This window comes from Mchenga conophoros, linkage group LG7, assembly GCF_057382185.1.
Source record: "Mchenga conophoros isolate Kocher_MC1m ecotype Shallow Benthic linkage group LG7, M_conophoros_male_GT1.1, whole genome shotgun sequence".
NCBI lineage: Eukaryota > Metazoa > Chordata > Actinopteri > Cichliformes > Cichlidae > Mchenga > Mchenga conophoros.
This window is the reverse complement of record NC_140532.1, coordinates 62,086,386-62,113,892: the sequence shown is the minus strand read 5'-3', so window position 1 is coordinate 62,113,892 and position 27,507 is coordinate 62,086,386. Positions and strand designations below refer to the sequence as shown.

General features: G+C 42.0%; 1 protein-coding gene and 1 pseudogene across 3 annotated transcripts in view; both read right to left on the bottom strand.

Moving 5' to 3' along the window:
* Positions 1-27,507, bottom strand: part of sez6l (seizure related 6 homolog (mouse)-like) — a 112,877-nt gene that overhangs the window by 56,534 nt on the left and 28,836 nt on the right. For all 3 annotated transcript variants that reach the window (XM_085280635.1, XM_085280636.1, XM_085280637.1), the window contains exons 2-3: positions 7,886-8,332; positions 4,394-4,533 (exon numbers count right to left, since the gene is read on the bottom strand). In XM_085280635.1, the coding sequence (XP_085136761.1) occupies positions 4,394-4,533; positions 7,886-8,332 (587 nt within the window). The remainder of the gene's footprint in view (positions 1-4,393; positions 4,534-7,885; positions 8,333-27,507) is intronic.
* LOC146571442 (5S ribosomal RNA) lies at positions 7,489-7,607 on the bottom strand (annotated as a pseudogene).

The window sequence follows — 27,507 nt, the reverse complement described above, 5'->3', positions numbered from 1 at the left end:
TATACAGTCTCTCTCCAGCCTTCAGCCTTTGGTTCAGCCTAATCTCTCAAAGTCTTTCATGGTAGGAGTGGATGCTTTGGATTCAGGGGTTGGGGCTGTTATTCCAGACCTCTGAGGGTAAGCTTCGTCCCTGTGCATTCTTTTCTCAGTGTCTCTTTCAGATTGAAAGAAACTCTGACTTGGGTGACCGTGAACTGCTAGTCAACAAACGCATTACACTGGCTGGATGGAACATCCATTGGTCGTTTGGACCGACCACAAGAACCTGACGTACCTGCACGCAGCCAAGAGCCTAAACTCTTGCGAGGTCAGGTGGGTTCTGTTTTTCATACGATTTAATCCGACTATCACATAAAAGCCCGGGTCCTGAAAAGTGACTCCATTAACTCTAGCTCACCAGGTGAATCCGTCTTTGTCAGTCATTGTATACGATAAGTGTACTTACCTTTGTGTCATGTTTTGTTAGGAAACCCAAGAGAGCTGAGCTCTTTTTGTAAATTGAACTGAGATGAGTTTGTGTTTGTTGCCACCGACCACAGGAAGGATTCAGTACATGGGAACTGGGAGGTCATCACGGAAGAAATCACACACTATGGATTGTTTGCAATACATGGTTTTTATTTGTTTATTTGTTTTGTAAATGTAAATAAACACACTGTCGCCAACTCTAAAGTTCCTGTGTTTGGGTCCTGCTTTCTGAAACCCAACATTTTACTTCCTACAAACCATCAATGTGTCTTTTAGACCCCATCCCTATAAGACTCCTCAAAGAAGTCAACGTTAAATATGATCAACCAATCTCTAATAATTGGCTGCGTATCTGACTTCAACCTGGCAGTAGTTAAACTGTTACTTACCATCTCTTGCCCAATTGTCCTAGCTAATTATAGGCCAATCTCCAACCTTCCTTTCATCTCAAAAAAAGTTGAAAGCATTGTCAAACAGCTAACCGATTATCTGCAGAGGAAGGGCTTATTTGAAGAGTATCAGTCAGGTTTTAGAGTTCATCACAGTACAGAAGCAGCTTTGGTGAAGGTTACAAATGATCTTATGGCCTCTGACATTAGACCAGCGGTCGGCAACCCTGGGCACTCGTGCCAGCTGTGGCATGTGAAGGGTTAACTGATGGCACGCCCATAGCTGGACTGGCTATGGTCGTCCAGCTATGGTGATTTTTTGTTTTTACCGGCCAATGGTTTTTGTTGCTGTTGTTGTTGTTTTTGTAATGGTATAAACAATGAGAGGTGGTGGATTGGCCAGATGCTGGCCGATGTGTAAAAATAACTCAGTTGTTTGGTGGTGGCTATTGCGGAGCTTCCACAGAGGCCAGCAGGTGGATGAGGCGTACTAGCTAGCATGACGGAGTTTCTAAACAGCTGGGTGGGTGCTATGATGTTACTGATAGTGAACTTTATTTTATTCATAAGGTTAGTTAGTAAGCTTAGTTGCCAACCGTCCCGTAAAAAACGTAATCGTCTCGTATTCAGAGAAAATATTACGCATTTCATATTAATAATAATAATGATAATGGATTGCATTTATATAGCGCTTTTCGAGACCCTCAAAGAGCTTTACAATTCCACTATTCATTCACTCTCACATTTACACACTGGTGGAGGCAAGCTACAGTTGTAGCCACAGCTGTCCTGGGGCAGACTGATAGCAGACTGATATTGAGCTGAAAAGGAACGCAGTTTGTCCCGGACTTCATCTACAATGGAAAAAGACACAAGCTGGATTTATTCTGTGTCTTTACGCTGTCAGCTGCCTCTTCTCTCATTCTCTCTCCCGCTCCCTGTCCTGTTGCTACTTTAATCATGAAACTGATCAATGATCAGCTGATCGGCTTTTCTCTCTTGCTTGTTTATTGCTCACTTTCCGCCAGAAAGAGGAAACCAGCGGATGTCACGCTAAACAACAGCAATATATTTAAGACTGATCAGCTGTTGTTAGAATTTATTTAATATTAAGTTCTAGTATCAGCTGATGTTTGCTGGAGCCACAGTCGTAAAAGCTGCTGGTCATGATATCGGTTTGGTTATGTGGTGAGAGGGAAACATGAAGATGAAACGAGGAGATGTCCTTACTGAATCATCAGAGCTGAACAGGTGATGGAGAAACAGGTTTACCTTTTAGGTGACATGAATGAGTTGAAGGGAAGTTATGAACTGTTTCTGAGAGACAAATAACACCAGGATCCTTTGTAGCTGACAGCTGGTAACTGTGCAGGGGCGGGTCTGGCAAAGTTTTGCCAGGGGGCCAGGTAGGGCATTAACAGGGAAAGGGGGGCACAAAGAAATACTTTTCTTTCTTATTCTCATTTAAAATGTCTAGCTTTTAATAAATATCTGAATCGTACAACCAAAGTTTTCATCTGATGTAAAATGTATAGAAATCATACATATACCAACAAGACAGTGTACATCACTGTCACAACAGCGTTTGTTTTCATTGTTGTGAGGAGACCATAAATAGCATTTGCATTTTTGTTGTACAGTTCATTTGCTGTTATGGATAAAAAGTGTCTTTTTTTGTTTCAAAATAGCTGATAACTATTCGCTGATAGCTGCCAACATCTGCGAACAAATATAATTCTGTAAAGTTCTTCTATATAGTGTGTAACTGTTCATATAGAGCGTTATTAAATTTATTGCTAATGCAATCATATGGCACATTGACTTCTGAGGAAATTTTAGACGGCACTCATCATCAAAAAGGTTGCCGACCCCTGCATTAGACTCATCTCTGTGCTTGTCCTGCGAGACGTCAGTGCAGAGTTCAATACTGTTGGCCATAATATTCTATTAGAGCAATTACAGCATGCTGTAGGTATTACAGGTACTGCACTGCAGTGCTTTGAATCATATCTATCTAATAGACTCATGTAAATGCAGAGTCCTCTTCACACACTAAGGTTAATTATGGAGTTCTACAGGGTTCCATGTTTGGACCAGTTATGTTTACATTATACTTGCTTCCGTTAGGCAGTCTCAACAGAAGGCATAGCATACATTTTCAGTGTTATGCAGATGACACCCAACTTTATCCATCCTTGAAGATAAAGTTGGAAAAGTGTCAGAGTGACACTGAAAAACTAGTTCAAGCATTTATTACTTTTAGGCTGGACTACTGTAATTCAATATTATCAGGATGTCCTAAAAACTCCTGAAAAGGCGTTTCCCTAAAAACCGTGTGACAAATAGCCAGCCAGTCCAAAATGCTGCAGCAAGAGTACTGACATAGACTATAAAGAGAACATATTTCTTCTATATTGGGTTTCCTTCATTGGCTCCCCGTTAAATCCAAAATTGAATTCAAAATCCTGCTCCTCACATACAAGGTCTTGAACAATCAGGCCCCATCTTATATTAAGATGAGAGGCTGGATCCAGGGGTGGATTTGGGAGACAGATCTCTACAGGTATCTACTTTTAACTTTAGGCTTAAAACTGTCCTTCTTGCAAAGCATATAGTTAGCAGTGAATCCTCCCTTAGTTATGTTGCAATAGGTCTAGGCTGCTGGGGGATTCCCATGATGTACTTCTTCTTCAGTCACCTTTCTCACTCAGTATGTGTTTTTACACCTCTCTGCCTTGAATCATTATTTATTATTAATCTGTGACTCTCTCCCACAGCATGTCTTTTGTCCTGTCTTCCTCCCCTCACCACATTGGGATATCTGGTTTGAGCCTCTGGGGCTTTCCAAGCTCCCCTCACCCCAGCCCCAACCCCCTCAGCGCCTGGTCTTTCTGGAGTGCCTGAGTGGGCATTTTTTGTGTGCTTGCTGGCCTGCTCTCTTGGGAGTTGCGGTCTGGGCTGGCTTGGGCTTCTACATCATGTCGTGGGGGTTCCGCCAGGGTACGGGTGGTTCTCAGGGTCTGTGGTCTGTCACCGGCAGGGTCGGTTGGCCACTGCCTCTGGTCCCTCGACTCCCCCACCATTGGCTGTTGGAGCTCCGTCCAGGGCCTCCCTCGTCCCCCAGGGCATGGTTGCCATTGGGACATATGGCCTCAGATTTTCAGCTCTTTTGGATGCAGTGTTTGGTTGGGGTCCCCTGGGTCTTTGCCTATCTGCCTCTGACACTAACTTTTGTGCATACTAACATAAAGCATCTTTGAGTTCTGGACTAAAGAAGTGACATAATATATAAAGAAAACATTTAACACATTTAAAAGCATAAAAATATTTGAGGATCATACAGAAATGAACAGCATTACCATTAGCTGTTACAAGGAGGCAGAGTTTAACTTGGGTTAAGCCACAACTACAAAACACAGCAGCATGCCTTTACAAAATACTGTTCAGTAAGATAACCAGCAACCCAGCAAAGAGTCATTATGCTATAAATGCAGTTGGGCTGTGTGTGATGTCATTGACATGTTGCTGATGTGTACCTGCAGCTCGACTCCATAGCCAGTGTACACAGTCACAGTGTAGGTACAGCGTAGGAAGGTACCGTCTGGAAGAGGAGGGTCATCAGAGGAGTCAATGTATCCTTCTGGATCAGTAAAAATCACCATGCAGCTGGATGCAGCTGGAGGGAAAACACAGGAATTTATATTGCATTGGCCTTTATTTATTTTTTGTTCTATCCTGCCCTGTAATCCGTTTATTGTGAGCCTGATTGGAAAGTCACTGGAAGCCCTACTGCATATAATTAATGATGGAAGTTACAAGGATCTAAACTGCTACACTGAAGAAAAAGTGGGCAGTGAAGACTCTTAAGCTGTGACTTGATATAAATAATCATGTTCTCTATTCCTCTAAAGATTTTAAAAGGCCTGTGGTGTTACTGATTAAATATCCTGGTTTAAAAGGCATAATGTGACTAATTAACTGATTAACTACAATTTTGTTATTTTGCAGAATAATATTTACAGAAAAACATCGACAGTTATTAAAATACCAACAATATAAATTGTATGAAGCTGAATTAACATCAAAATAAAAGCTTATAATAATCTTTGTACATTCACTTTAGAAACAAGCGCATATGCGCAGAAATCTCAGTTGAGTTTATCAGTACCCTGCTACTTGTTAGCAGGGTACGGAAGCTGATTGGAATACAAATGGTGATTTTTTTCACAAACTCATTTTTTAAATTTCACAGGTGAATTAATTCTGATCTGATGACAGGCCCAATTCAGAAGTTGTTATATTTCATCGCATGAAAAATATGAATGGTTATGAAAAGGTAGTTTTAGCAAAACATTCTTGAGGTATTAAAATACAAGTTCTTTATTTAAAATTTTGATATGGCAGCTATAATTAAAAGAAATGAAACTGGTTAAACCAACAATATGTGAGGTAGAAATTTTTTGCAGAGTGGAGATGAACAGTAGCTGCTGACAGACTAAAGCGTGTTGTTCCTAGAGTATTTAAAAGTAGAATGGGAGACAGAGCCTTCAGCTTCAAGCCCCTCTTCTGTATAACCAGCTTCTAATTTGGATTCGCCAGACAGATACTGTCTCTACTTTAAAGTTTAGGCTTAAAACTTTCCTTCTTGCTAAAGCATATAGTTAGTGCTGGATCAGGTGAGCTTGAAGTTATTGATTTTGAAGCAGGAGCTTCATTCCTGGTCATCACACTCTTAGTGTGTGGCAATTTAAAACTCATTTCACTCTCTACATTGACATTGGTATTCCAGCAATTTCCAGTTCATGGCAGGCTTGAGCCTTGGTGGTTCCTGGGTTGTTCCTTAATATCCTAACCAGTTTCTTCCAGACCTTGGCAAAAAGGGTAATAGTCCTGGCTTTGTCAAGGTGAAATACATTTTAGACCCCAACTCAATGATTTAAGTCAATGTATTTATATATTTGAACCTGTATGTATAAACTTTTGACCCTGTGTAGATTAGAGAAAATAAAAACTAAATTCAAACTTGTGTAGCGGAATCTTGTTTTTTAAGTAATTTAATGTGTATGTTGAACAATTATTCTGGTATAGAGAAAGAATCTTTCAAACAACTTATTAAATGCCCCAAATTATCATGACATTCATGATATGATTAGTAGATATAAACCTCTGACCATTGCTGTATGCTGCTTTTTGAGCTAATACTAGGCTGGATTAGTCCAAAGTAGAGAACCACGAAAAGATACTTCCTGGGGGAACATAAAAAAAAAGAAATTTTACATGAAAACATTTGATTGCTATTTGTTTGACTTAATTATGGCAGCATACTAAAGCCTTTGATAAAGTTGTCATGTACACTGTGTTGCAGGCAGAGGTAGGACCCAAATGCAGGACTCAGACATGAAACGGATAAACTAAGGTAGGCAGCTTTATTAGCTGTAACAAAAATACGCAAAAAAACAAGAATGCAGAATCTAGAAACTGGGAACTGGGAACTAAGTTACAAACAACTAGGAATTAACCAGGAAGTTATGGGAAATTAGGGAAACATGGCACACAAGGAAATACTCATCAAATCGGAACAACATGACAACGAGCAGTGAAAGACTGAGTACTTAAATACACACACAGGATAACAAGAGGATGGGCAACAGTTGGGAACACAGGAGAAACAGATCAGACAGGAGAAGCAAAACTGAACACAGAATGAGAGAATGTCAAAATTAAACAGGAAGTACGAAAACCAAGGAGACCAAGACTAAGACACATGGGCTTGATACTGAGACTGGGAAGAAGCAGACATGGGAACATAACTGACTGGGGAGACAAAAAGGGAACACTGAACACGGAGACAAGAGTTAAACAAATATGAAGACAAGGCTGAAAAACATGGAACGTGGAACATAGGGGAGGGGATCTTAGTACTGACTTTTAAAGCTTTGAATCATGACGCTCCTGCCTATATTTCTGATCTCTTAGAACGTCACACTCCCTCTTGCAGCCTGAGATCGTCTAATCAAAGGCTGTTGGTAGCTCCCCGAACACGTTTTAAAACCAGAGGTGATAGATCTTTTAGAGAGGTGGCCCACAGGTAGTGGGATTCTCTCCCTCCATCTCTACATTGCCTGGATTTTATTTATTCATTTAAACATCATCTTAAGACTCATTTATTTAGACTAGCTTTTAATTAGATTTGTGCTGTATGTTTGATTGTACTGTTTTATGTTTATCTGTTTTATGTTATTGTGAAGCACTTTGTGGTTTTTATCATGTGAAGAGTGCTATATAAATCAAGTAAAGTAAAGTAAAGTAAGGGAGGCATGGAAACAGAACTGAAAGACAAGAAATTATATAACACAAAGCAGAAAACAACGAAAAGAACCAGAACAAATAGTGAATTATATAGTGCTTTTCTACTCTGAGCACTCTAAGTGCTTTAGACAACTTGCCTAATTCACCCATTTGCACAAGCACTTTATTTCTGTGCTCTTTCTCTCTAACATTCACACGCAACATGGGGTTATTATCTTGTCCAAAGGGTACTTGGCATGCAGACTGAAGCAGAAGGGGATTGAATAACCAACCTTCCAATTATTTTGTGACCTGTTTTCCCAGCTGAGCCACAGCCACCCCAATCTTACAGCACCTGGTATTCCCAGGCGATCTCCCATCCAAGTACTATCCATGCCCGATTTTGCTTAGCTTTCAAGATCAGACGAGATCGGACATGCTCAGGGTGGTATGGCCGTAAGCTGTGTCTAATAAACACTAAATCTTAGAATATTACTTAAACCAGAATCAAAATGTACAAATAAACACTGGGTTACAGACCCAGGACCATGACAAAAAGTACTTTCCTGTAACTGATTTGCTCATGCATTCGAGGTGCTTTTGGAATTTCCAGGATACAGCGGGAAGAATAACTACAGCAAAGTAAATCTGGTGTCTCGCTGTCTTTTTTTATTGAAAAAAAAAACTAGCCTAACAAATATTTCGTTTAGTTAAACAAAGTTGTAACTATTTTTAAATACCTGCTGAAGTTGATTCTATCTCTGCGTCAAGGTCTGGCCTCATGCTCACAGTGGTGATCTCAGCCTCCTGCTCAGGGGTGTGCCTCTCTGTGTGAGGCATCCGAGAATGTGCGTCTGTAGGAATTGGCTGAGTTGGACTGCTGCCTTGCCCTGATGCTGCAGTTGATGCGGGGGACTTTACCCGCCTCGGTAATCCTCTGCTTTGATGCTCCGGGGTATGATTGATGGAAAGTCCTCTGCCCAAAAGAGGGAGCAGGTTCTGTGGCAGAGCAGAAGGGAGGATGCCCCCTTTCTGGGAAACCAGTTGTCCTTTTTGAGCCAGCACTGATTGTTGCAAACCACCAGTCACGGCACTAGAGTTTTTTTCTTTGGGGCTGCCTTGCTTTGTGCTCCTTGATGGCAATACTGGAGACCTGGCAGACGGCATTATTGTGGAGACTTCTTTATCTGAAAAGCATGGAAAATAGGGGATTAATCATTTGAACTGGCAAAGCAGTTGAGAAAAATTTTTTATAAAGTGTTGGGAGTATGGTTCTTGGTGGTTCTGTCACTGTTCTGCTGGTCTTATCAGGAGTGGAGTTATCTGGTCGGCACAGCTAGTCCCAGTTAAGCTGTTGCATTCACAACATAATGAGCATGCACACATACACACATGTACACTCTCTCTCTCTCTCTCTCTCTCTCTCTCTCTCTCTCTCTCATTTTCACATCTCAGTGATGACATCAAATTCACATAAGGCTTTTCTTAGCCACTTATCCTAATCCCAACCATTAGAAATTAATGCCTCATCCTAACCCTTACCCCTAATCTAACCACAACCATATTTTGAGCCTAGAGTAGTATAGAGGCATGTCAATTTTGGGTCCTCACAAAGATGTTTAAACAAGTACACACACATGTATACATTGTAGTAGACAAGGCAGTTAAGCATGACAGGAGAGAAGGATTAAAATACCATCTCCAGCAGCTTAGTTCAAAAACAGCAAACACCAGCATTTACACCTACATCCTCCAGCTCCTGCCACTAACACTCTGCAGTCACCCTCAATAAGCAGCCATACAGTCCGGCCTAAAAAGTGCTCATGATGCAGCCTCAACATGATTTAATAATTTATAGTCATTTACATACTCCTCAAGCAGGAGAAGAACTAAGAGAGCACAGCTGCTCTCATTTTTATCACAAGGAAATAAATCAGTGAAAATATCCTCTCTGTGTTGTCAACACTCTGAGAGCTTTCTTCTCATTTTGCCGTTTTCCATCTTGAGACAGAAAATAAATAGTCTTTTTGTAAGAGAAAATTTTTTTTCTAGATGTACCTGCATTATGCTCAACTTGTCACACCATCATCAAGAAATTCATTTAAACTTTCACAGCTTGTGATTACTTAGGCAGCTACACAGCAGTAGTTGTCAATACAAGCACTCATACACACACACACAACCTCGTATTCATATCTTACTGAGGACATCTTACTGATTTAATGCTTTCTCTAGCCGTCATCAAAAATGAATGCCTTTATCCTAAACCTCACCATAACCTAATTGTAACCCTGACACTAAAACCACATTTTTAGCCTCAAAAATGCCTTGAAATTTGCGGGGACGGGCATTTTGTACCCATAGGTGACTGTTAATCCCCACAAGTATAGTAGCATGCCAATTTTCTGTCCTCACAAAGATGTGTAAACATGTACACAGACATTTAGCTGAATTCTTTGCAGGCAACATTAGTTTTCTAAAGATGCTGAAAACTTTTGCTCCTGATACAGATCTGCTGTATTAGTGTGCTTTTGTTTTGTTTTTTTCAAGTTCTTTAAGTGATATTTTTAGACAAAATTATGCTTATTATACTGATCCAGAAGCCAAACATATACAAAAATAGTATCACTTCGTTCTGGATTAAGTCATATTAGACTGCTGTATATACCTGGATCTGGGTCACCTGGGTTGTCAAAAATTAGTGGAAATTACCTGTTACCCCCTAAATTTTAACCTATCCCTTCTTAGGTTTTCTGCATCCTTTCACAATCTTATAGTTAGTTAGTGACAAAGTATTGTCACTTTATAATCTCAGAATTTATAATCAATATCATCATTATGTCCAGAGATGCATCTTTTCACCAACTGCAGGATCCCTGTAGGAAGAATATAGACATATTTATTAGATATAATTTTGAACCACCACAGGAGCTCAACCTGTCAAGTCCCATCAGAAGCTGTAATTCACTTAACGATGCAGTGACAAAAAATAACAAGCTTCATCCAGCAGTTTTTAAACACCACAGACCCATAGAAATAGGTTCAATCTTTTCCTATTAATTGGGGAGGAGGAGGCGCCGTTGGGGACGGGTGCAGTGTGTGCTGGGCGGCTGCCAGGGGTGGAGAGCCTGGTGGCCCAATCCCCGGCTACCAACACTAGTGACTAGTGATGGGATTTCCGGCTCTTTTTAGAGATCCGGCTCTTTCGGTTCGACTCACTAAAAAGAGCCGGCTCTTTCGGCTCCGAACCGGCTCTTTAGGTTGTTTTGTTGCTTTAATTAATTTATTATTAACAATAATGTAAAATTATGCACAAAAGGAATTACTAACGTAAAAAAAGTGGTTTTATTTGTATATGTTTATATATAAATATATGCGGTGGCCCCTAGAGACAAAACACGTACAAACTCCAAAACACATTTCTAGCATGAACTGAACTTCCAAAGCAGAGCTACTAGATCACTTAAATTACACAATTGAAAGCATGTGTGTATTCTTTGTGTATTTATACACAGGCACTCATATATATTCAAATAATTTAAAAAAAAAGTTCATTTACCTGTTACTACCACACACCAAATCTGGTTGTTGGTACTTGCTGGCTTGTGTAGCCACAAGATAACAAAGGCTCAACACTGCGCCCAGCATCCTGGAGCACTTCTGTTGTCTTTTGTACGTGTTTTGGAGTTTTTACGTGTTTTGGAGTTTGTACGTGTTTTTACGTGTTTTGGAGTTTGTACATGCTTCAGAGTTCGTACGTGATTTGAAGTTTGTATGTGCTTTGTCTGTAGGGGCCACTGTAAATATACTTTTATTTTTTCACTCCACATAAAATGTAATAAATAAATCATATAATACAAAAATCAACTATTCACATTTCAACTTTTAACTATTTAAATTTTCATCTGTTTCCTTTTACAAATTTAAAGTGAAAACAACACAAAACACTGCAAACCACAACACAATTAAATATAAATTATAATATGAAAACAAAAAGAAGATGCACATTCTCTGTCATATGGACCCGCATGAATAAACTTTCTGAATCCTTTATCATCTGCAACCGAAAATAGTTGTGGATGATTACTATACCTTTCTAATGTGACGCTGTTGTCCCTGGCTCTCTCTCTCTCCCTCTGGCTCTGTTCCTGTGCTACTGAGTGTAACTACCGCCCCTCCCCCCTCTGCCCAGCGTAAAGCACGAGGCTCAGGTGCGAAGTGAAGCAGAAAAAAAGTGCGAGAGAGAGAGAGAGTGAGAGAAAAAACCCCCAAAAAAAAACCAAAACACGTGACGGCTCGCGATAAGGAGCCGGCTCGCGTCGTTCACGTCAAAGAGTCGGCTCTAAGAGCCATTTCGTTCGCGAACGACCCATCACTACTAGTGACTGGGACATGGAACGTCACCTCTCTGGTGGGGAAGGAGCCTGAGGTAGTGCATGAGGTCAAGAGGTACCAGCTAGATACAGTTGGGCGGCTTGGGTTCTGGAACTAGTTTCCTGGAGAGGGGCTGGGCTCTGTCTAAGTCTGGTGACTGCCCTCAGTGACAGACGGCAGGTTGAAGTGGGTATTTTAGTATCCCCTCAGATTGCTGTCTGTGCATTGGGGTTTTCCTCGGTGGACGAGAGGGTTTTCCCCTGTGCCTTTGGGTCAGAGAACAGGTCCTGACTGTTGTCTGCGCCTGAGTGCCAAACATCAGTTCAGAGTACCTAGTCTTCTCGGGGTGCTTAAAGGGGGACTCTGTCATCTTATAGGTCCAAATGGAACATGTTCAGCACTTCCGCTGCAGTTTTCATGCTGCACTGAACTGGGGCAGAGAGATGGTTGATGCCTGTCGTGGTGGTAACCCCCGAACTAGATGGTAGATCCCAGAGGTGAAGGTTAAGTTAGAACCATTAGGTTAAAGATGGTCTCCTGTTGGGCTTGATTAGCCTGCGGGACTCCAGAGGTAGCTGATAGGTAATGACAGGCCAAAGGGAATGCGGCTGGGGCAGTGGCTAATGCAAAAACTCAGGTGTGGTAGGAGTTCGGAGAGGCCGTGGAAAAAGACTTTAGGACTGCCTCGAAGAGATTCTGGCAAACCATCATGTGAGTCAGGAGGGGAAAGCGGTGCTCTACATGCACTGTGTATAGTGTGAGTGGAGTGCTACTGACTTCAACTGAACAAATACTTTGAGGACCTCCTTAATCCCACCCACTGACACATGTTCTATAGAGGAAGCAGAGTCTGGGGACTGGGGTCTATACCTGGGGGTGAGGCAGTGAAACAATTCCTTGGTGGCAGGGCCCCTGGGGTGGATGAGGTTCACATGCCTCTGCAATGTTGATTGGCGATCAGGGGCAATACCTCATTGATTGGCACACTGGAGTGGAGACTGCAGGGTGTGCTCCAACTATAGAGGGATCACACTCCTCAGCCTCCTCATTTCGTCCAAGTGGGAGGAATTTACTGCCTCAAGTGGAGGAATTTAAGTATCTCTTGGTCTCATTCACGAGTGAAGGGAGAGGGAGATAGGCAGACAGATTGGTGTTGTTGCTGGAGTAATGTGGACCCTGCACCAGCCCATTTTGGTGAAGGGAGCTGAGTGTAAAAGCAAAGCTCTCGATTTACCAGTTGATCTATGTCCTCAATAGGGATGAGAATCCCAGTAGTCCAATACCTTGGAATCGTTAGTCTGCCTGCCTATCGATCTCACTTACTGGTTCTTACCCTCTCGCTATGATCAACTGATTTCAGTTTGTGTGTCAGAGGAGGAAAATAGTGGTGTGTAGTCCAGCACTGTAATAAAGTAAGCCATCATTTGTGGTGAAGCCACCCGCTGCTCCAGCTCAACAGGTAACAAACTGATGAACAGTCAGGTTGCAGCCTCCGTTTCTACCTGTTCATATTTCTAAAGTAGAATCGTTTTGGTGATCACTTTAAAGTCTCTTTGTGCTGGTTTTCATCTTTGATTTGTGTTTTCAGCTTCGTGTTCAGACCCAAATACTAAGAGAAAGATCACTTGTGTCCTCACTAGGATAGGGATTTGTGTTGGTGTGTAGGGCTGTAGCCTGTAGGTTTATATTGTTAATTGGTAATTATGAGGCAGTGTGTATCAGATAATCAGTAACATGCAAATAACGTAATGAGTAGTATAATAATTGTCTTTCTCCTGGATGTAATTAAGTAATGTACTGCATTAATTTTAAGAATTTTTTTGTGTAATATGTGTAATAACTTTTTTACTTTAGTTTTTTGGAGTTATGCCACTGATCATAACAAAGAGGGGAAATACCTCCAACATGCACAAACATTTGACCACTAAGCATGTAATTATTTTGCATGAATGTAATATGTTTGATATGCTGTTTAGAGATGACTCTCAAAGTGGAGCCATTGAGAATCAATAAGGGAATCAATAAGGAATCGAATATGTAAGTTATATCAATAATGGAATTGGAATCTCACTAGATTACAGCAGCAGATCTGAATTCTCTGATTGATATTTTACTTGCACCTGATTGTTCATCACTACACACTTTCTTTTGGTTCTATCATTTGGACATGACTGCCATTTCGGCAGCTCATTTTGACCTTCCTGCTGGGTCTATCATGCACTAGATTTCTGGTGGTTCTACTCCAGTTTAGTGGATGGTCTGCAGGGTGTGTTTACTGTGCAGGAAGTAATTATTTGATCTTCCACTGCATTTGTAAGTTTGCTCATTACAGAGAAATTAATAGTCTCTAATTTTATGATAATTTTATTTTAATGGAGAGAGATCAAAGATACAGAAAAAATGATAGATTAAGATACATATTTGATCTACTTCAACACAGCCAAAATTGTGGTTCCCACAGATTGGCGGTGTGCCCATGTGGCACACATATTATAGCCAATTAATACATTTCAGATACTCCTGAATTCAACTGATTATGTGCATAAAGGACACCTGTCCATAGAATAATTTTTCCATTCCATGTTTTCTATCACCATGGATAAGACCAAAGGGGAGATCAAAGGTCAAAGATGTCAAAGGACATTGGAGACAAGAGACAGCACAAGACTAGAATGGGTTATAAGACCATCAGTAATAAGCATGGTGAAAAGGTGACAACTGTTGGCGGAATCATTTGGAAATAGAAGAAATGTAAAATGAACATCAACAGAGCTCCATGCAAGATTTTTCGTGATATGGTGTAACTGGTCATGAAGACATCGGTATATCAAAATAAAACTACATGGGAGGAACCTGTTAATGACCTGAAGGCAGATGGGACCACAGCCACAAGGCAAGGCAAGGCAAATTTATTTGTATAGCACAATTCAACAACAAGGTGATTCAAAGTGCTTTACAGAGACATTAGAAACAAAAACAAATAAAAAGCATGATTTAAAATTGATTAAAACAAGCAAACAAACTAACTAACTAAACACACACATTTCACACCTGTTCGCGCGATCTGAACCCTTATCGTAAGGGGAGCTACCAGTCCTCTTACGATAAGGGAATACAATTGGTAACACACTGTCTATAAAGTCCCCTGCTCAAGAAGACAAATGTACAGGTAGGGATGGGTACCGGTATCCGGTGCCACGATGGCACCGGTTCTGACATAAACAGTAGTAACCAGGCCGAAAAGCAGCGCACATTTCAGTGCTTTATTTCGGTGCTTTATTTCGGTGCTTTTTTTTTCCTGAGCTGTGATACACTTTAGATTCTAGCCAATCATTTTACGTTTCCGAGGATAGTAGGCGGGTCCAGGTACGTACGTTCTTTTAGAGCAGAGCTACAGATTAAAAATGCCCAAGGCGAAGCAGTCAAAAGTCTGGCTGTACTTCACAGCAAAAGATGCAAACTCAGCAGCAACAAGTGCTTTAAGCTGATACTGTGATATTGTCAAAGGAGGTAACACCTCAAATCCGATGAAACACCTGGCGACGCATAGCGTTTTTTTTTTTAAAGCCGAGAAATGCGCCGTATTTGATAGCTTGCTGCAATACCTCACACCGTGCACATCTACTGCGGGTGGGTTGCCAGTTATCGGACCCGGAGCAACATCCCCCAAAAACCCAAAGAATAGAGTCCTGGCCCCTAGCCCTGCCAGTGTAGCAGAAATGATGACGGATGATGATGGCAGCAGCCGCCGTTATTCTCTGCGTGAGTAGCTTAATGTTGTTCGTGTGTAATTCACGTTGAGTAGGCTAACCACGTTATTACATTAATGCATGTAAGGTGAACTAGCAAACACCGTCGTAGCTACATGCGGCTGTCTTCTTGTTTGATGGCAGATACTCCCTTCACCCTGGCCAAAAAGGCTAAAATGACCAAAGAAAAAGTGGAAAACAGTTAAACATGAGAGGTTTTTGGACAAAGTTTGTGTTTTTTCCATTGTTTAAGCACTGCTTCCAGCCAAGAGTGATACCATATATGCCCCATAGCTGCAGAAAAGGCTAACATTGTTTTCCTTTTACAAAAAAACAGCTGAACATGAGAGGTTTTTGGACCAATTTTGTGTTCTCCATTCTTTAAGCACCGGTTTGAGCACCGTTTAAGCACCGGCACCGTTTCAAAAGTACCGGTTTGGCACCGGTATCGGATAAAACCTAAACGATACCCATCCCTATGTACAGGCCCATCTCAAGTTTGCCAGTGAATATCTAAATGATTCTGTGCTGTGGTCAGACGAAACCAAAATTGAGCTCTTTGGCATCAACTTGATCTGCTGAGTTGTTTATGAAGAGAGTGCATTTCATAAAACAGAGTGCATTTCATGAAACAAAACTTCAGTAATTCTCTCTCAGCTATCATTAACTTTAGGGGCCACACACTCACACATGAACAATAATGGCTGAAAGAATTGTTTCAAGGTACTTTTTAGTTTACCATTCAATAAATATAAAAAAAATATATTAAAGATTTATCTACTATATCTGTCACAAAAATGTAGCTAATAATTAATTTTTAAACATGGGAAGAAACACTTTTGTTTACTGTGCCATGGTTCTGTGTCATTTGAACCAGCTTTAAGTTTATTGTCTTTTTGTAAATCTCTCTCTCATGCTTCCTCCTCTTTCTCTCTCTCGTGCTTCCTCCCTCTCGTTCTCCCTTGCTCCCTCTCTCTGTCTCTCATATCTGCTTTCCCTCGACCCTTCTGTCAAGCTTGCGTGTCCCATCTTACGTCCCTCTACGTTTCCTGTTTTATTTTGACAGTCTTGTGTTCAATGTTCAGTGTGATTAGTTTTGCTTCCTGAGCGGCATCATGTTCATTTGTGTCAGCTGTGTTCCCCATGTGTTTCTACTTCCCTCATTACCCTTCTGTATATTTAAGTCCTCTTTCTCCCTTTATTCATTGTCGGGTCGTCTGTCTTCCTCGCATCATGTTCCTGGAATCAATGTTTTCTCAAGTCTTGGTTTTCTCGGGTTCATGTTAATGTTCACGTTTATATTTAGAGGTTTACTATGTCTGGAAAGAAAGAAGAAACTGCCAGGCTGAATAAATAATACTAATAAAACTGTATGACTTGGCCCGTCAGTAGCGGTGGGGTTACTGATGGGTGCGACGGGAGATGTGTTACCCCACCTCAGCTGCCCCGCCAAACTTATCTTTCAGTCCATAACTCATTCCTGCAATGCACTAGTGGATTTAGGCGCGGAACAAAGCTTTATGGATGAGACTTTAGCCAGGAGATTGGGGGTCCCGCTTGTTTCCCTGCATATTCCTTTACATGTTGGCCTTGGAAGAATGGCGCCACTGGCTGGAGGGGAGTGTGCATCCGGTGCTGGTCTGGACGGACAATAAGAATCTGTCGTACCTGCAGACAGCCAAACGCCTCAACGCCCAGCAAGCCAGGTGGGCCTTGTTTTTTACTCGTTTTGATCTTGTCATCACTTACAGGCCAGGGTCGCGTAACACCAAGCCAGATGCCCTCTCGCGCCAGTTTGCTCCCATTGGGGAGGGGGAGGAGGAGGAGGTGAGGACTATCATCCCGGCCAGCTGTGTGGTGGGTGCGGTGACGTAGGAGATTGAGAAGTTGATCAGGGAGGAAACTGGAACCTGGTCCCAGTTCGGGCCCAGTGGGCCGACAGTATGTTCCCACAGCTGTCCGTGGCAAGGTCACTCATTGGGTACACACAGCTAAGTTCTCCTGCCACCCAGATAAGAACCGTACCATCAAGTTCTTACGATGCTTGTTCTGGTGGCCTGCTCTGGTGAAAGACGTCCAAGAGTATGTCACTGCGTGTACCATCTGCGCTCAGAACAAAGTTCATAGCTCTCCACTCTCGGGTCAGTTACGGCCAGTTGCTGTCGCCAGCCGTCCATGGTCTCTACCGGTGGACTTTGTCACCGGGTTTCCACCATCTTCAGGTAATACTGTTATACTTACCATTGTTGACTGCTTTTCCAAGGCAGCCCATTTTGTGGCCCTGGCTAAACTCCCATCTGCCTTGGAAACTACTAAACTCCTCGCCCAGCATGTTTTCCGTTTACATGGCATTCCCCAGGACATTGTGTCGGACCGAGGGCCCCAGTTCACTTCCTGGGTATGGAAGGAGTTTTGTGCTGTACTGGGGGCCCGGGTCAGTTTGTCTTCTGGCTTTCATCATCAGACGAATGGCCAAGCAGAGAGGGCGAATCAAGAACTGGAGGCCATGCCTGTGTCGTCTCATCTAACCAGTCCACTTGGAGCGAGCAGTTGGCCTGGATTGAATATGCCCACAACGCCAGTACGTCGACTGCAACGGGTGTGTCACCTTTTGAAGCCTCCCTAGGTTACCTACCTCCGCTCCTGTCCATCATGGAGGGTGAGCTTGCCATACCATCTGTCCAACATCATATTCGTCGATGTCGGCGCGCCTGGAAGGCAACTAGGGCGGCCTTGCTTAGGACGGCGGAACGGAACAAGAGCTTGGCAGACCGTCGCCGCACCCCAGCGCCCGCTTACCGGGTTGGCCAGAAGGTATGGCTCTCAACCAGGTACATTCCCCTTCGGACTGAGTCCAAAAAGCTGGGCCCCCACTTCATTGGGCCTTTCCCTGTTCATTCGGTCCTCAATCCAGTGATGTTGAAGTTGTCTCTGCCCCGCAATATGCGGATTCATAATGTGTTTCGTGTTTCTCAGGTGAAACCAGTCCAGACCAGCCCGTTGTGCCCACCTGCTGGGTCCCCACCACCTGCCCGGATTATTGACGGCGCACCTGCATATTCCATAACACTGATTATGGACCCTAGGCGACGCGGTAGGGACTTCCAATATTTGGTGGACTGGGAGGGGTATGGTCTGGAAGAGCGTTGCTGGGTGCCGCGATCCGCTATTCTTGATGACAATATGGTGAATTCCGCAGGCAGCACCCAGACAAGTTTGGTCGGTCGCCGGGAGGCTCCCGTTAAAGGGAGGGTACTGTCATGGTCCGACAGCCCTCGCCAGGCTGCCTGCCCGTGTGTTATTGTGTGCGTGTTGCTCCCTCCCCCTCTCTTCCACTCTCTCTCTCGTAAAGGGATTGTTTACCTCCGAGCGGTGACGAGCATTCCCGAGAGTGTTCCCACACTGAGGCTGGCCGCACCTGTTGCAGATCGGAGCCGGCCAGCTGTAGCCAATTATCCGCAATCTCCAGCGCTGCCTTCTTAACAGGGCGATCAAGCTTCAGTCAGCACTGGATCATTGTGTGAAGCACGGTAGAGCAGCGCAGACGTTTTTTTGTGGCAGTTTACGTTGAGCTGAGGATTGTTTAATTACTCTGCGTGTGTTAGCCACTAGCAGGGAAACGGAGAGAGATCACAGGAGCTGGACAGCCACTTGGGATTACTGTTTTGGAAGGAGTCACTACGTGTGTTTTCACTTCACGGTCACGAGCACTGCTAAGAGGAGAAGGAGGAGACCACACCTGGGCACCCATCACTTTATATACATATATATTGAACTGTTGCACCTTTACCGCACTGTAAATAAATCCACTGCCTTCTCCAAAAGGAGCCGTGCTGTTTTCCACACCTACCCTGACAGAATATTTCACAGCTTCACCTCCATGTACGTCTTATCCTGAAAAACAAGCTTCAAGGACAACTAACCTCTCTCTAATGACAAAATACAGTTCCAGAGCAAGTTGATGTTGTGTTACATTTTGTTCATGTTGAATATCAGCTTCCACTTAACTATAAATCTTAACTACAAGTCAATTTTTTGTTTGTTTTTTTTACTTTAGACTATTGTTCCATTGTATTAACAATACAATAATGTAAAATGATATTGAAAGCTGAGGTTATTCTGAAAAAAACAGGCAAAAACATTCACTTAATTTCTGGCCCTTTTACAGACAAAATTACCAAATAGGTCCAGGCGGCCTGTATGATACTTAGTCAATAAAGGGTTGGGAGACCAGCAGCATATACAAACACCATCATGGATGGTGACATGCTCTCCCAATCACAAGATGGGAATTGGAAGGTTCACCCGCAATATCACTGTGTGTGAATGGAGCTGGAATTTTAGATTTGCCACACATGGAGTAAAAGTTTCAATGGAAGGAACTGAGAAAAACAAGACAAAGTTGAAGAAAAACTGCCCACATGACTGCTGATAATGCACACAACTATGAACTGCTGCAGGATGTGGGAGAGACAGACAGCAGTGGTGGGAAGGAGGAACAATATAACAAGGAGGGAGAAGAGAACATGGAGGATCAATGAAACTGTTTTTAGTGTGGGGACGCATGAAAATCGGGTTAAGGAAAAACGAAAACCTGAGGCCGACTGACTTGAAGCGGAGGTTGAGAAAGGTACCTAAGCATCGCAACAAAAGTGAAAAAAGATGAAAATAAAACAGAATGCATTACCCGCCTACTAACACACACACACACACAATGAAGACCAGCTTACACTCACAAACATGCCCACATCTCTCATTACTGTTAAAACTGGAAAACTTGACACTGGCTACAAAATTCTGAGTTCATCCACTGCTGACAGACACCAGTTAACCTGTTGTCCTGCAGCCTGGAGAATTAGCTTTTTAATAGAGTGGTGCTATACCAACCAATGATCAGTTAATAAATTTAGTGGTAATATATTAAAATCGTAAGATGACTGAACTGAACAACACAGTCTGACAAATGATTGAACAACACAACAGTTCAGTCCTTCATACTTCATACAATATGAAGGCACAAATGGGATGGTTTCACCTCTCTTCGCTCTCAACTCGCGAGTTTGTTTGTTGTTCAAGAGAACAGTGTCCAGTATGTTGGCTGTTATACTTTTTTGCATTTGAAAATAAAAGTTGGGCTGATTTTAACATCATTACAAAAAGTGTTGTTAATTATTTTTTATCATATTCATTGTTGTGATATTTTGATACCATGGTAGCATTTACAGGATATTGTTTTATAGTGATATTATACAGGAAAACTGTTACTCAATAAGGCCCATTTACTAGTTGTTTTTCTCTTTCTCTGTGACCCAAGAATTAATGTGTAAGAATCACAGGATGGTACCAAGGTCGAAAATACCACAGAGACGAGACCACTTCCTTACTCCCATCCTCCCTTCTTTATCTCTTAGAAAAAGGCTCGTTAAAGGCCAGGTGGTTTGTTTCAGAATTCACTAATGAAAGAACTCTGTATTCTATGTCTAGGAGTGTATTTTGCTGGGATAATCATAAATTGTAGCTGAACTGATAAACTACACAAAGGATACTTCTTTGCTCAGAGGGCAGGAAGACGCTTCCTTATTTGGTCTGTACCGGTTTGAACTGAGAATCTGCTGACACACGAACCTTTTTCCTCTATATAAACTGTTGTATGATGAATAAACCTTTGAGTTGATTTTGGGAAAGCAACCTGAAGCAGTTTCTGTGTTTCCTTGTTCTCCCAAGCTACTCCCGGCGCTGTAACTAACCTGCTGAACGGCATACCTGAGTGTTACTTTGAATAATTTTGAATCTTATAGGGTAAAGACAAAACTCTGCTTATAGGTGCCCACCCCTCGGAGGAAACCCGATCCACGGAGAAACCCGGGACGGAGATTTCTTTCATTCATGGTACCACAAATTGTTTTTTCATTTAGTTGAACTTGAAATGTTTGTCAGTAGGTAAACAATTAGTATTGTACAGTCAGAAATATCAAGTTATTCTTAATACTGCAGACTTGCAATGAACAAGTTGTCCTAACAGTCATCTTAAGTAAGCTTTACTTACTTACTTTGCTTTTTTGAGGCAACGAGTTTCCTTAGTTTTTTTGAGTTCTAGGAACTAATGAGGTTGTACGGTGTACTCGAAATTAATAAGTTGCCCTAACTTGGTCATCTTAAGTAAACTTGATCCAATTTTTTTGAGTTCTGGGAGCAAATGGGCTTGTACAGAGTACTCAAAATAAATAAGTTGTCCTAATTTAGTCATTTTTAGCTAAGCTTTACTCAATTTTTTTGAGGCAATGAGTTTCCTTAGTTTTTTTGAGTTCTGGGAACTAATTAGATTTTACAGTATACTTCTTCAGAAACCTATTGAATGAAAGGAGAAACACCTTCAAAAAAGTTAAGTCCAGCCCTTCTTTCCTTCTTAAACAAACGTGAACACTCCATTTGGTTTGTTCTTCAAACAAAGACCTTAAAAAAGAAGGCATGAATTCATAGAACATCTTTGATATGCGCTTGACCCTGCAAAATATGAAACAACACACTAGAATCAATGGGAAATGTTACAGCATAGAATAAATGAGTCTCTAAGTGGGGAAAGTAAGAATTACTGGATGTATATTTTGAGTGAAGAGACTGTGTACCTTCTGTCTGACTTGTCTTCACAGCTTGAGATGAAAAACAGATTAAATACCACACTGAGACAAATAAAGGAAACAAGCCTAACAACAGATCTTTTTGGTGTGACTGGGCTGCATGGCAAAATAAGAGCTGCCATACAATCACAATGGAAATGCACTATAATGGTCTGTGAGAGTGTGTTTCTAAATCACATTTATGATATGATTAAAAGAAAATAAAAGCAGAAAACAGAATTGTGGTAAAATATCAGTAAAGCAATTTGTTACCTGAACACCATGTGTTGTTAAGTTAGCTTTATAGTGTGGATAGACTTTTCTAGGAAGTGTTTGGGCCATGGATGACTGTTGCTTTGTCCTTAACTGTCCTCCAGTGAATGCTTCAAACCTTTACTTTGTTGTTCTACTCATTCCAGTTACCCTCTTTCTGGGAAGAGTGGCATCATCTGACTTTGAACTATGTAAGCAATGATTTCTAATGAGAAAGACATGTTCCTTTACCAGTGTTGGGGAATAACGAAATACATGTACCGCCGTTACGTATTTAAAATACAAAATATGAGTAACTGTATTCCGTTACAGTTACCGTTTAAAAAGGTGGTATTCAGAATACAGTTACTTTGTTGAAATGAATGGATTACACAGTGGTATTTTCCTGTTCCATTAGGCTATGCTCTCTCTATTTTTGGTGGAAACCCAAACAAAACACGCATTAAGAGGCTCTAATGTATGTGTCTCAATCTCGCGGCCCATGTCACCTCTACTTAATGACGTGAAGAAATATTTTTAAAAAATTATTCAAAAAAATTTATTGATATGAAGGCAATAGGCAGAGTGTTACAGGCATAGCCCTAAAGAATGTAGCCTCATGGGCAGTGTAGTCCGTGCTGCAGGGAGAATGGACTGCCATTCCCGTTATGTGTCTGTAAGCGAGGGAGGGAGAAAAAAGGAGGGAGTCACAAAGTACGAGTTGTCACCGAGAAGAAACGGGAGCTGGAAGCATGTAAATATAATAATAACCTCTGCAACCAAAAAGAGTGCCTGACAAGCCCAGTTGTAAGTAAGCTATTAAGACTCGACTGTACACTGTGTTTGTGTTTTCCTCCAAAACAATAAGTTCAGTTGGAGCAGCCTTTCAATGCCTCTCTCTGTCTCTCACCTCTCTCTGTCTCTAGCTAGCAAAGTTGACCCAGAGAACAAAGTAAAGCTAGTTTTCTGCTACAAGCCCGACACAGAACCTGATGTTTTAGCCAGAGGTCACTTTACGGTTATGTCTTTACGGTTCTGAGCCGCAGACCTGTTTCATATACCCGCGGAATAGTTTTGTATACAAGATCGCTGCTAAAAGTGCAGCCTTACCTAATGTCCACCCTACTGTTAATCATTTTATATTAAGATTTAAAAATCTAGTTGGTATTGGTATGGCGAATAACCTTCAGTAAAAGTAATAAATCACACAGCAATAGTACATTCATGTAGTTATAAAAAGTATGATAATATAAGTAATCCAAAGTATTCAGAATACGTTACTCTCATTGACTAACGTAACGGAATACGTTACAAAATACATTTTGGGGCATGTATTCTGTAATCTGTAGTGGGATACACTTTAAGAGTAACCTTCCCAACACTGTCCTTTACAGACAGAGCAAATGGAAACGCTCCTAAACAGAATCATGAGAAGCTCAACATGTATCCTTGAGTTTGGTTTAAAACTCAAAGTCTGCTGAAGATATAATATAATTAATTTCCTGTCATATTCTCAAGTAATGTGCCGACAGCTTCCATAGCTACTCTGCAACTTAATTCATTTCATTCGGTCACTGGGCAAATAACAAAAACCAGACCTGACCATTAAAGCACAGGTTGTGTTACTGTTGTTACCCAGTAAACATGATGATGGCTGGCAGACTTGTAGCATTTTTTGAGGTTTGTTTGAGGGAAATGTGCTGTGACATTTACTATTTGACAGCTATTATTTGATGGGGCTGTCTTGAGCTGTCTGAAGAGATTGTCAGCCAAGAGACTTCTTACTCACTGCACAGACTAAAACTCACTGATTTAATCGAAATAAGGTCTTATTTTAAGACCTTTACATTTCATTTAAATCGTTATCAAATGCGTTTGCAAATTTTTATCCCACTCCAAGCAACTAGAGCAGCACATTTCAGTGATCAGCACCTTCAGTCAAAATGCAGGAAATAATTACCCTGCTTGCTTTCCACCAAAACTGCTGGAACTGCAGTATCAATACTATCTTTAGAAAAGCAACAACAAATAGTAACAGCAACTGAGCAGCAGTGCATTACCCTCTGAACACTGAGCAGAAAAGGTTAGAGGACATTGCTGGGGCAAGAAAATAACCACTCAGCAGATTAAACACTTTAAACCTAGTAAGGTGGGATTGCCGCCATGGCTGGGATGGCAAAGTTCCTGCCAGAATCTCTGCTCTTCACACATTCACAAGTTAGTTAAAGACAATAGCTGGTATTTGATTCTGGCTTTACTAATATCTCCTAGTTTACCAATATTTACCACTAATGAAATCAGAGTGGGTGGTGTCCTCTCAAGAAATAAAGTAAATTGTGCTAAAATACTTTGGAATCAATATTATACCTGGCCACACCTATGACTGTGCATTCAAAACACCAACTGACCCGCCATCACCTTTTATGTTCTTATGGTTGATGAATCCAAGTCAATTTCTTTAGCTCTCTGTGCAAATAATATAAACATAATCAAATTAATGGCATGAGTGTGCTCATCACATCATTAGAATAGTTTACCCAACACTGAAGGGTTTCTAGTTTTCTTTTAAATTAAAAGAGGGATTAGTATTGTCATAACCAATGTGCAGGCCAGACTTGAACGCAAGACTTAGAAGATCAGATTCAGTGAGTATGTTTACAGTGATCAAGGGAAGATCCACAATCTCTATTTACACAAAGGTCAACAAAGCAAGTTTGTCTGATCGTGAAAATCCAATGTGTCTGATCACTCTTGGCGCAGGAACAGTCTCTTCTCCATAAATCTCTTGCACACAATTTCCTCTCCTCCAGAGATACATGCTGGGGCTTCTGTGCAGACTAGAAGACAGGCAAGTAATCAGAGAAACAACAGGGAAGCAGACTTACAGATCAGAAGAAGTTTCACTACCACAGTTTGTTCAATGCTCAGTTGAAGACTGAAGGTTTGCTCTCACTATAAATAGAAGTCAGATGATTAACAGATCATGAAAAGGTTGGCTTGATTGTTTCACGTGTGCGCTGGAGGAGGACAGATCCAAGAAGGAGCCTCCTGGCGCTCACTGGGCTTATTAGGATGTTTGCAACTGAAGTCTGAGCATAATTTTGTTCATAACCACCGTATGTCTCAAGTGGATGACTCAGGACTGTTACCTGGGTAGGTTTCGTCCCGCTGGGCATTTCGGACCAATGACTCGATTTCTCAGGACAGAACCAATGATGCAGGACGGTGGCAGAATGGTAATCTCCTCCACAGTAGTGTCAGCAGTTGAAAATTGTCAGGATAAGGCATCTGGTTTGACATTCCAGGAGCCAGGTTGGTAAGTGTTTACAAAATTCAAACAAGCAAAGAAGAGGGCCCACCTGGCTCGTCTTGAATTCAGTCACTTGGCCGCTTCAGGTATGCAAGGTTTTTGTGGTCAGTCCAAATTAATTAATGGATCCACTCAGCTCAAGCCAGCAGCATCACTCCTCTAAGTCCATCTTGACTGCCAGCACTTCTGCTCACCACATCATAGTTGTATTACGTAATAAGAGAAAAGGCACAAGGGTGCATTTTGCCTTCTTTGCAGAGGAATAAGATGTCTTCAAACCGCGAAATCAGAAGCGTCTACTTCCATGATTAACTGTTGGGTGGTAACGAGCTGGATGAGGATGGGTGCAGAAATGATGAGATCCTCGAAAGGAGAAAGGGCCTTTTCTGCCACCTTGATCTTCACTGGGTCAGCTCTGATCAACCCCTTCTCTACAATGTAGCCTAGGTAGGAAACTGAGTCAATGTGAAACTCACATTTTTCACCCTTGACGATCAGCTTGTTTTCCAGCTGGTGTTACAGCACCAGAAAAACATCAATTCATCTCTTCATCTGAGGATTGTTTTACGCTCAGGCGAAAACTGAAGGTTTGCTGTCAGTATAAGTAGAAGCCAGCTGATTAGCCGATGACAAACAAGTGGGCTTGATTGCGTTAGGTGTACGCTGGAGGACGGCAGAGATCCCAGAAGGATCCCTCCCCTGCAAAATAAGGCATGGTTAGACACAAACACACCACACATTCATGATGAGAGGGAGAGAGAGAGAAAACCAAAATGAAGAAAGGAAAAGAGAAATGACAGAGATGCACAGGAGGACTGAAGGACCATGACAAGTACACTCATAAATAACAGTATCCTAGTCATTCTCTTAGAGTTAAATGTGTTTTTTCATATTAGCATTATGTCCAATGTATTATGAAGGAGTCTGTGAAGGTTCTCAGTCATGCAGGTCATCGTAGTCAAAGGAGCTTGCAACTGATTAACTGGCTCGAATGTATCTGCTGTGAAAGGTCACATGTGCAATAGCATGAAAGGTCATGAGGCAGCATGCGTGTGCCTTTTGTCTGGGAAAGCTTTGATGTTTCAAAGGCTATAGCTGTAGCATAAGTTGTTTTGGGAGCTCGCCAGGGTACAGTGATACCTGGGTGACCTCTCGATCACAATGATCAGATGAAAAGGACCTCTTGCTGGTCCTTGACAAAAGTTTAGTTGAAAATGAGAACACTGACTATAGCTCAGAGTGATCAGGATAGCTGCATCTATTTCAAGAGACAGTTTTATTGATTTTGAGTCTTTGAGTAGCCTGATCCATTATGGCCATCACAACAACAAATGTTTGTGTCATGGTCCCCGTGCCTGCCCAGCCGGCCTCACAAGGCTACACTTGTGTTTTTTTTTCTCTTTCTCCCCCTATCTCTCTGCCTGGGCGGAGCTCACAGCTGGCTCCCGCCCTTGGCTCTCACAGCTGTTGGCGATCAGCTGATCATCCGTCTTCTATTTGAGGCTGGGTCACAGATCCTCTCATCGCGGGATGATTGCGCTACTGACATTAGTCTACCTTTCCAGCTCCCGTGGTCTTACACCTTTATGCCTTCGTGATTTGTGAGTGATATCTCCCTTTCCCTGTTCCAGCTTATCTTCCCGGACCTGTGACCTCCCCGCGGTACGAACGTGTGTGAGGACGTGAGCAAGCGTGAGAGAGAGAGAGCCTTCCCCTAATCCCCTGGAACCCTGAATTTCCCGTCACTGTATATATTATTGCACGGGTGTGTAAATAAATTGTGTTTTGAGACATCAACCTGCTCTGCGCTTGAGTCCCTGCTTTCAGCCCGTGACAGTTTGTGCTTTCCTGTCTAGACTGAAGATGGGAGTGTTTAGCTCAGTATTACAGTGAGTACTTTCTGTTTTAAATGTAATGTTGTTAATTTTTAACTGAGAGGCAACACGGTTCCCACTGTTGCCTCACAGCAAGAAGGTCCTGAGTTCAATTCCACCAGCAGGCCAGGATCTTTCTTTGTGGAGTTTGCATGTTCTCCCCATGTTTGGGTGGGTTCTCTCAGG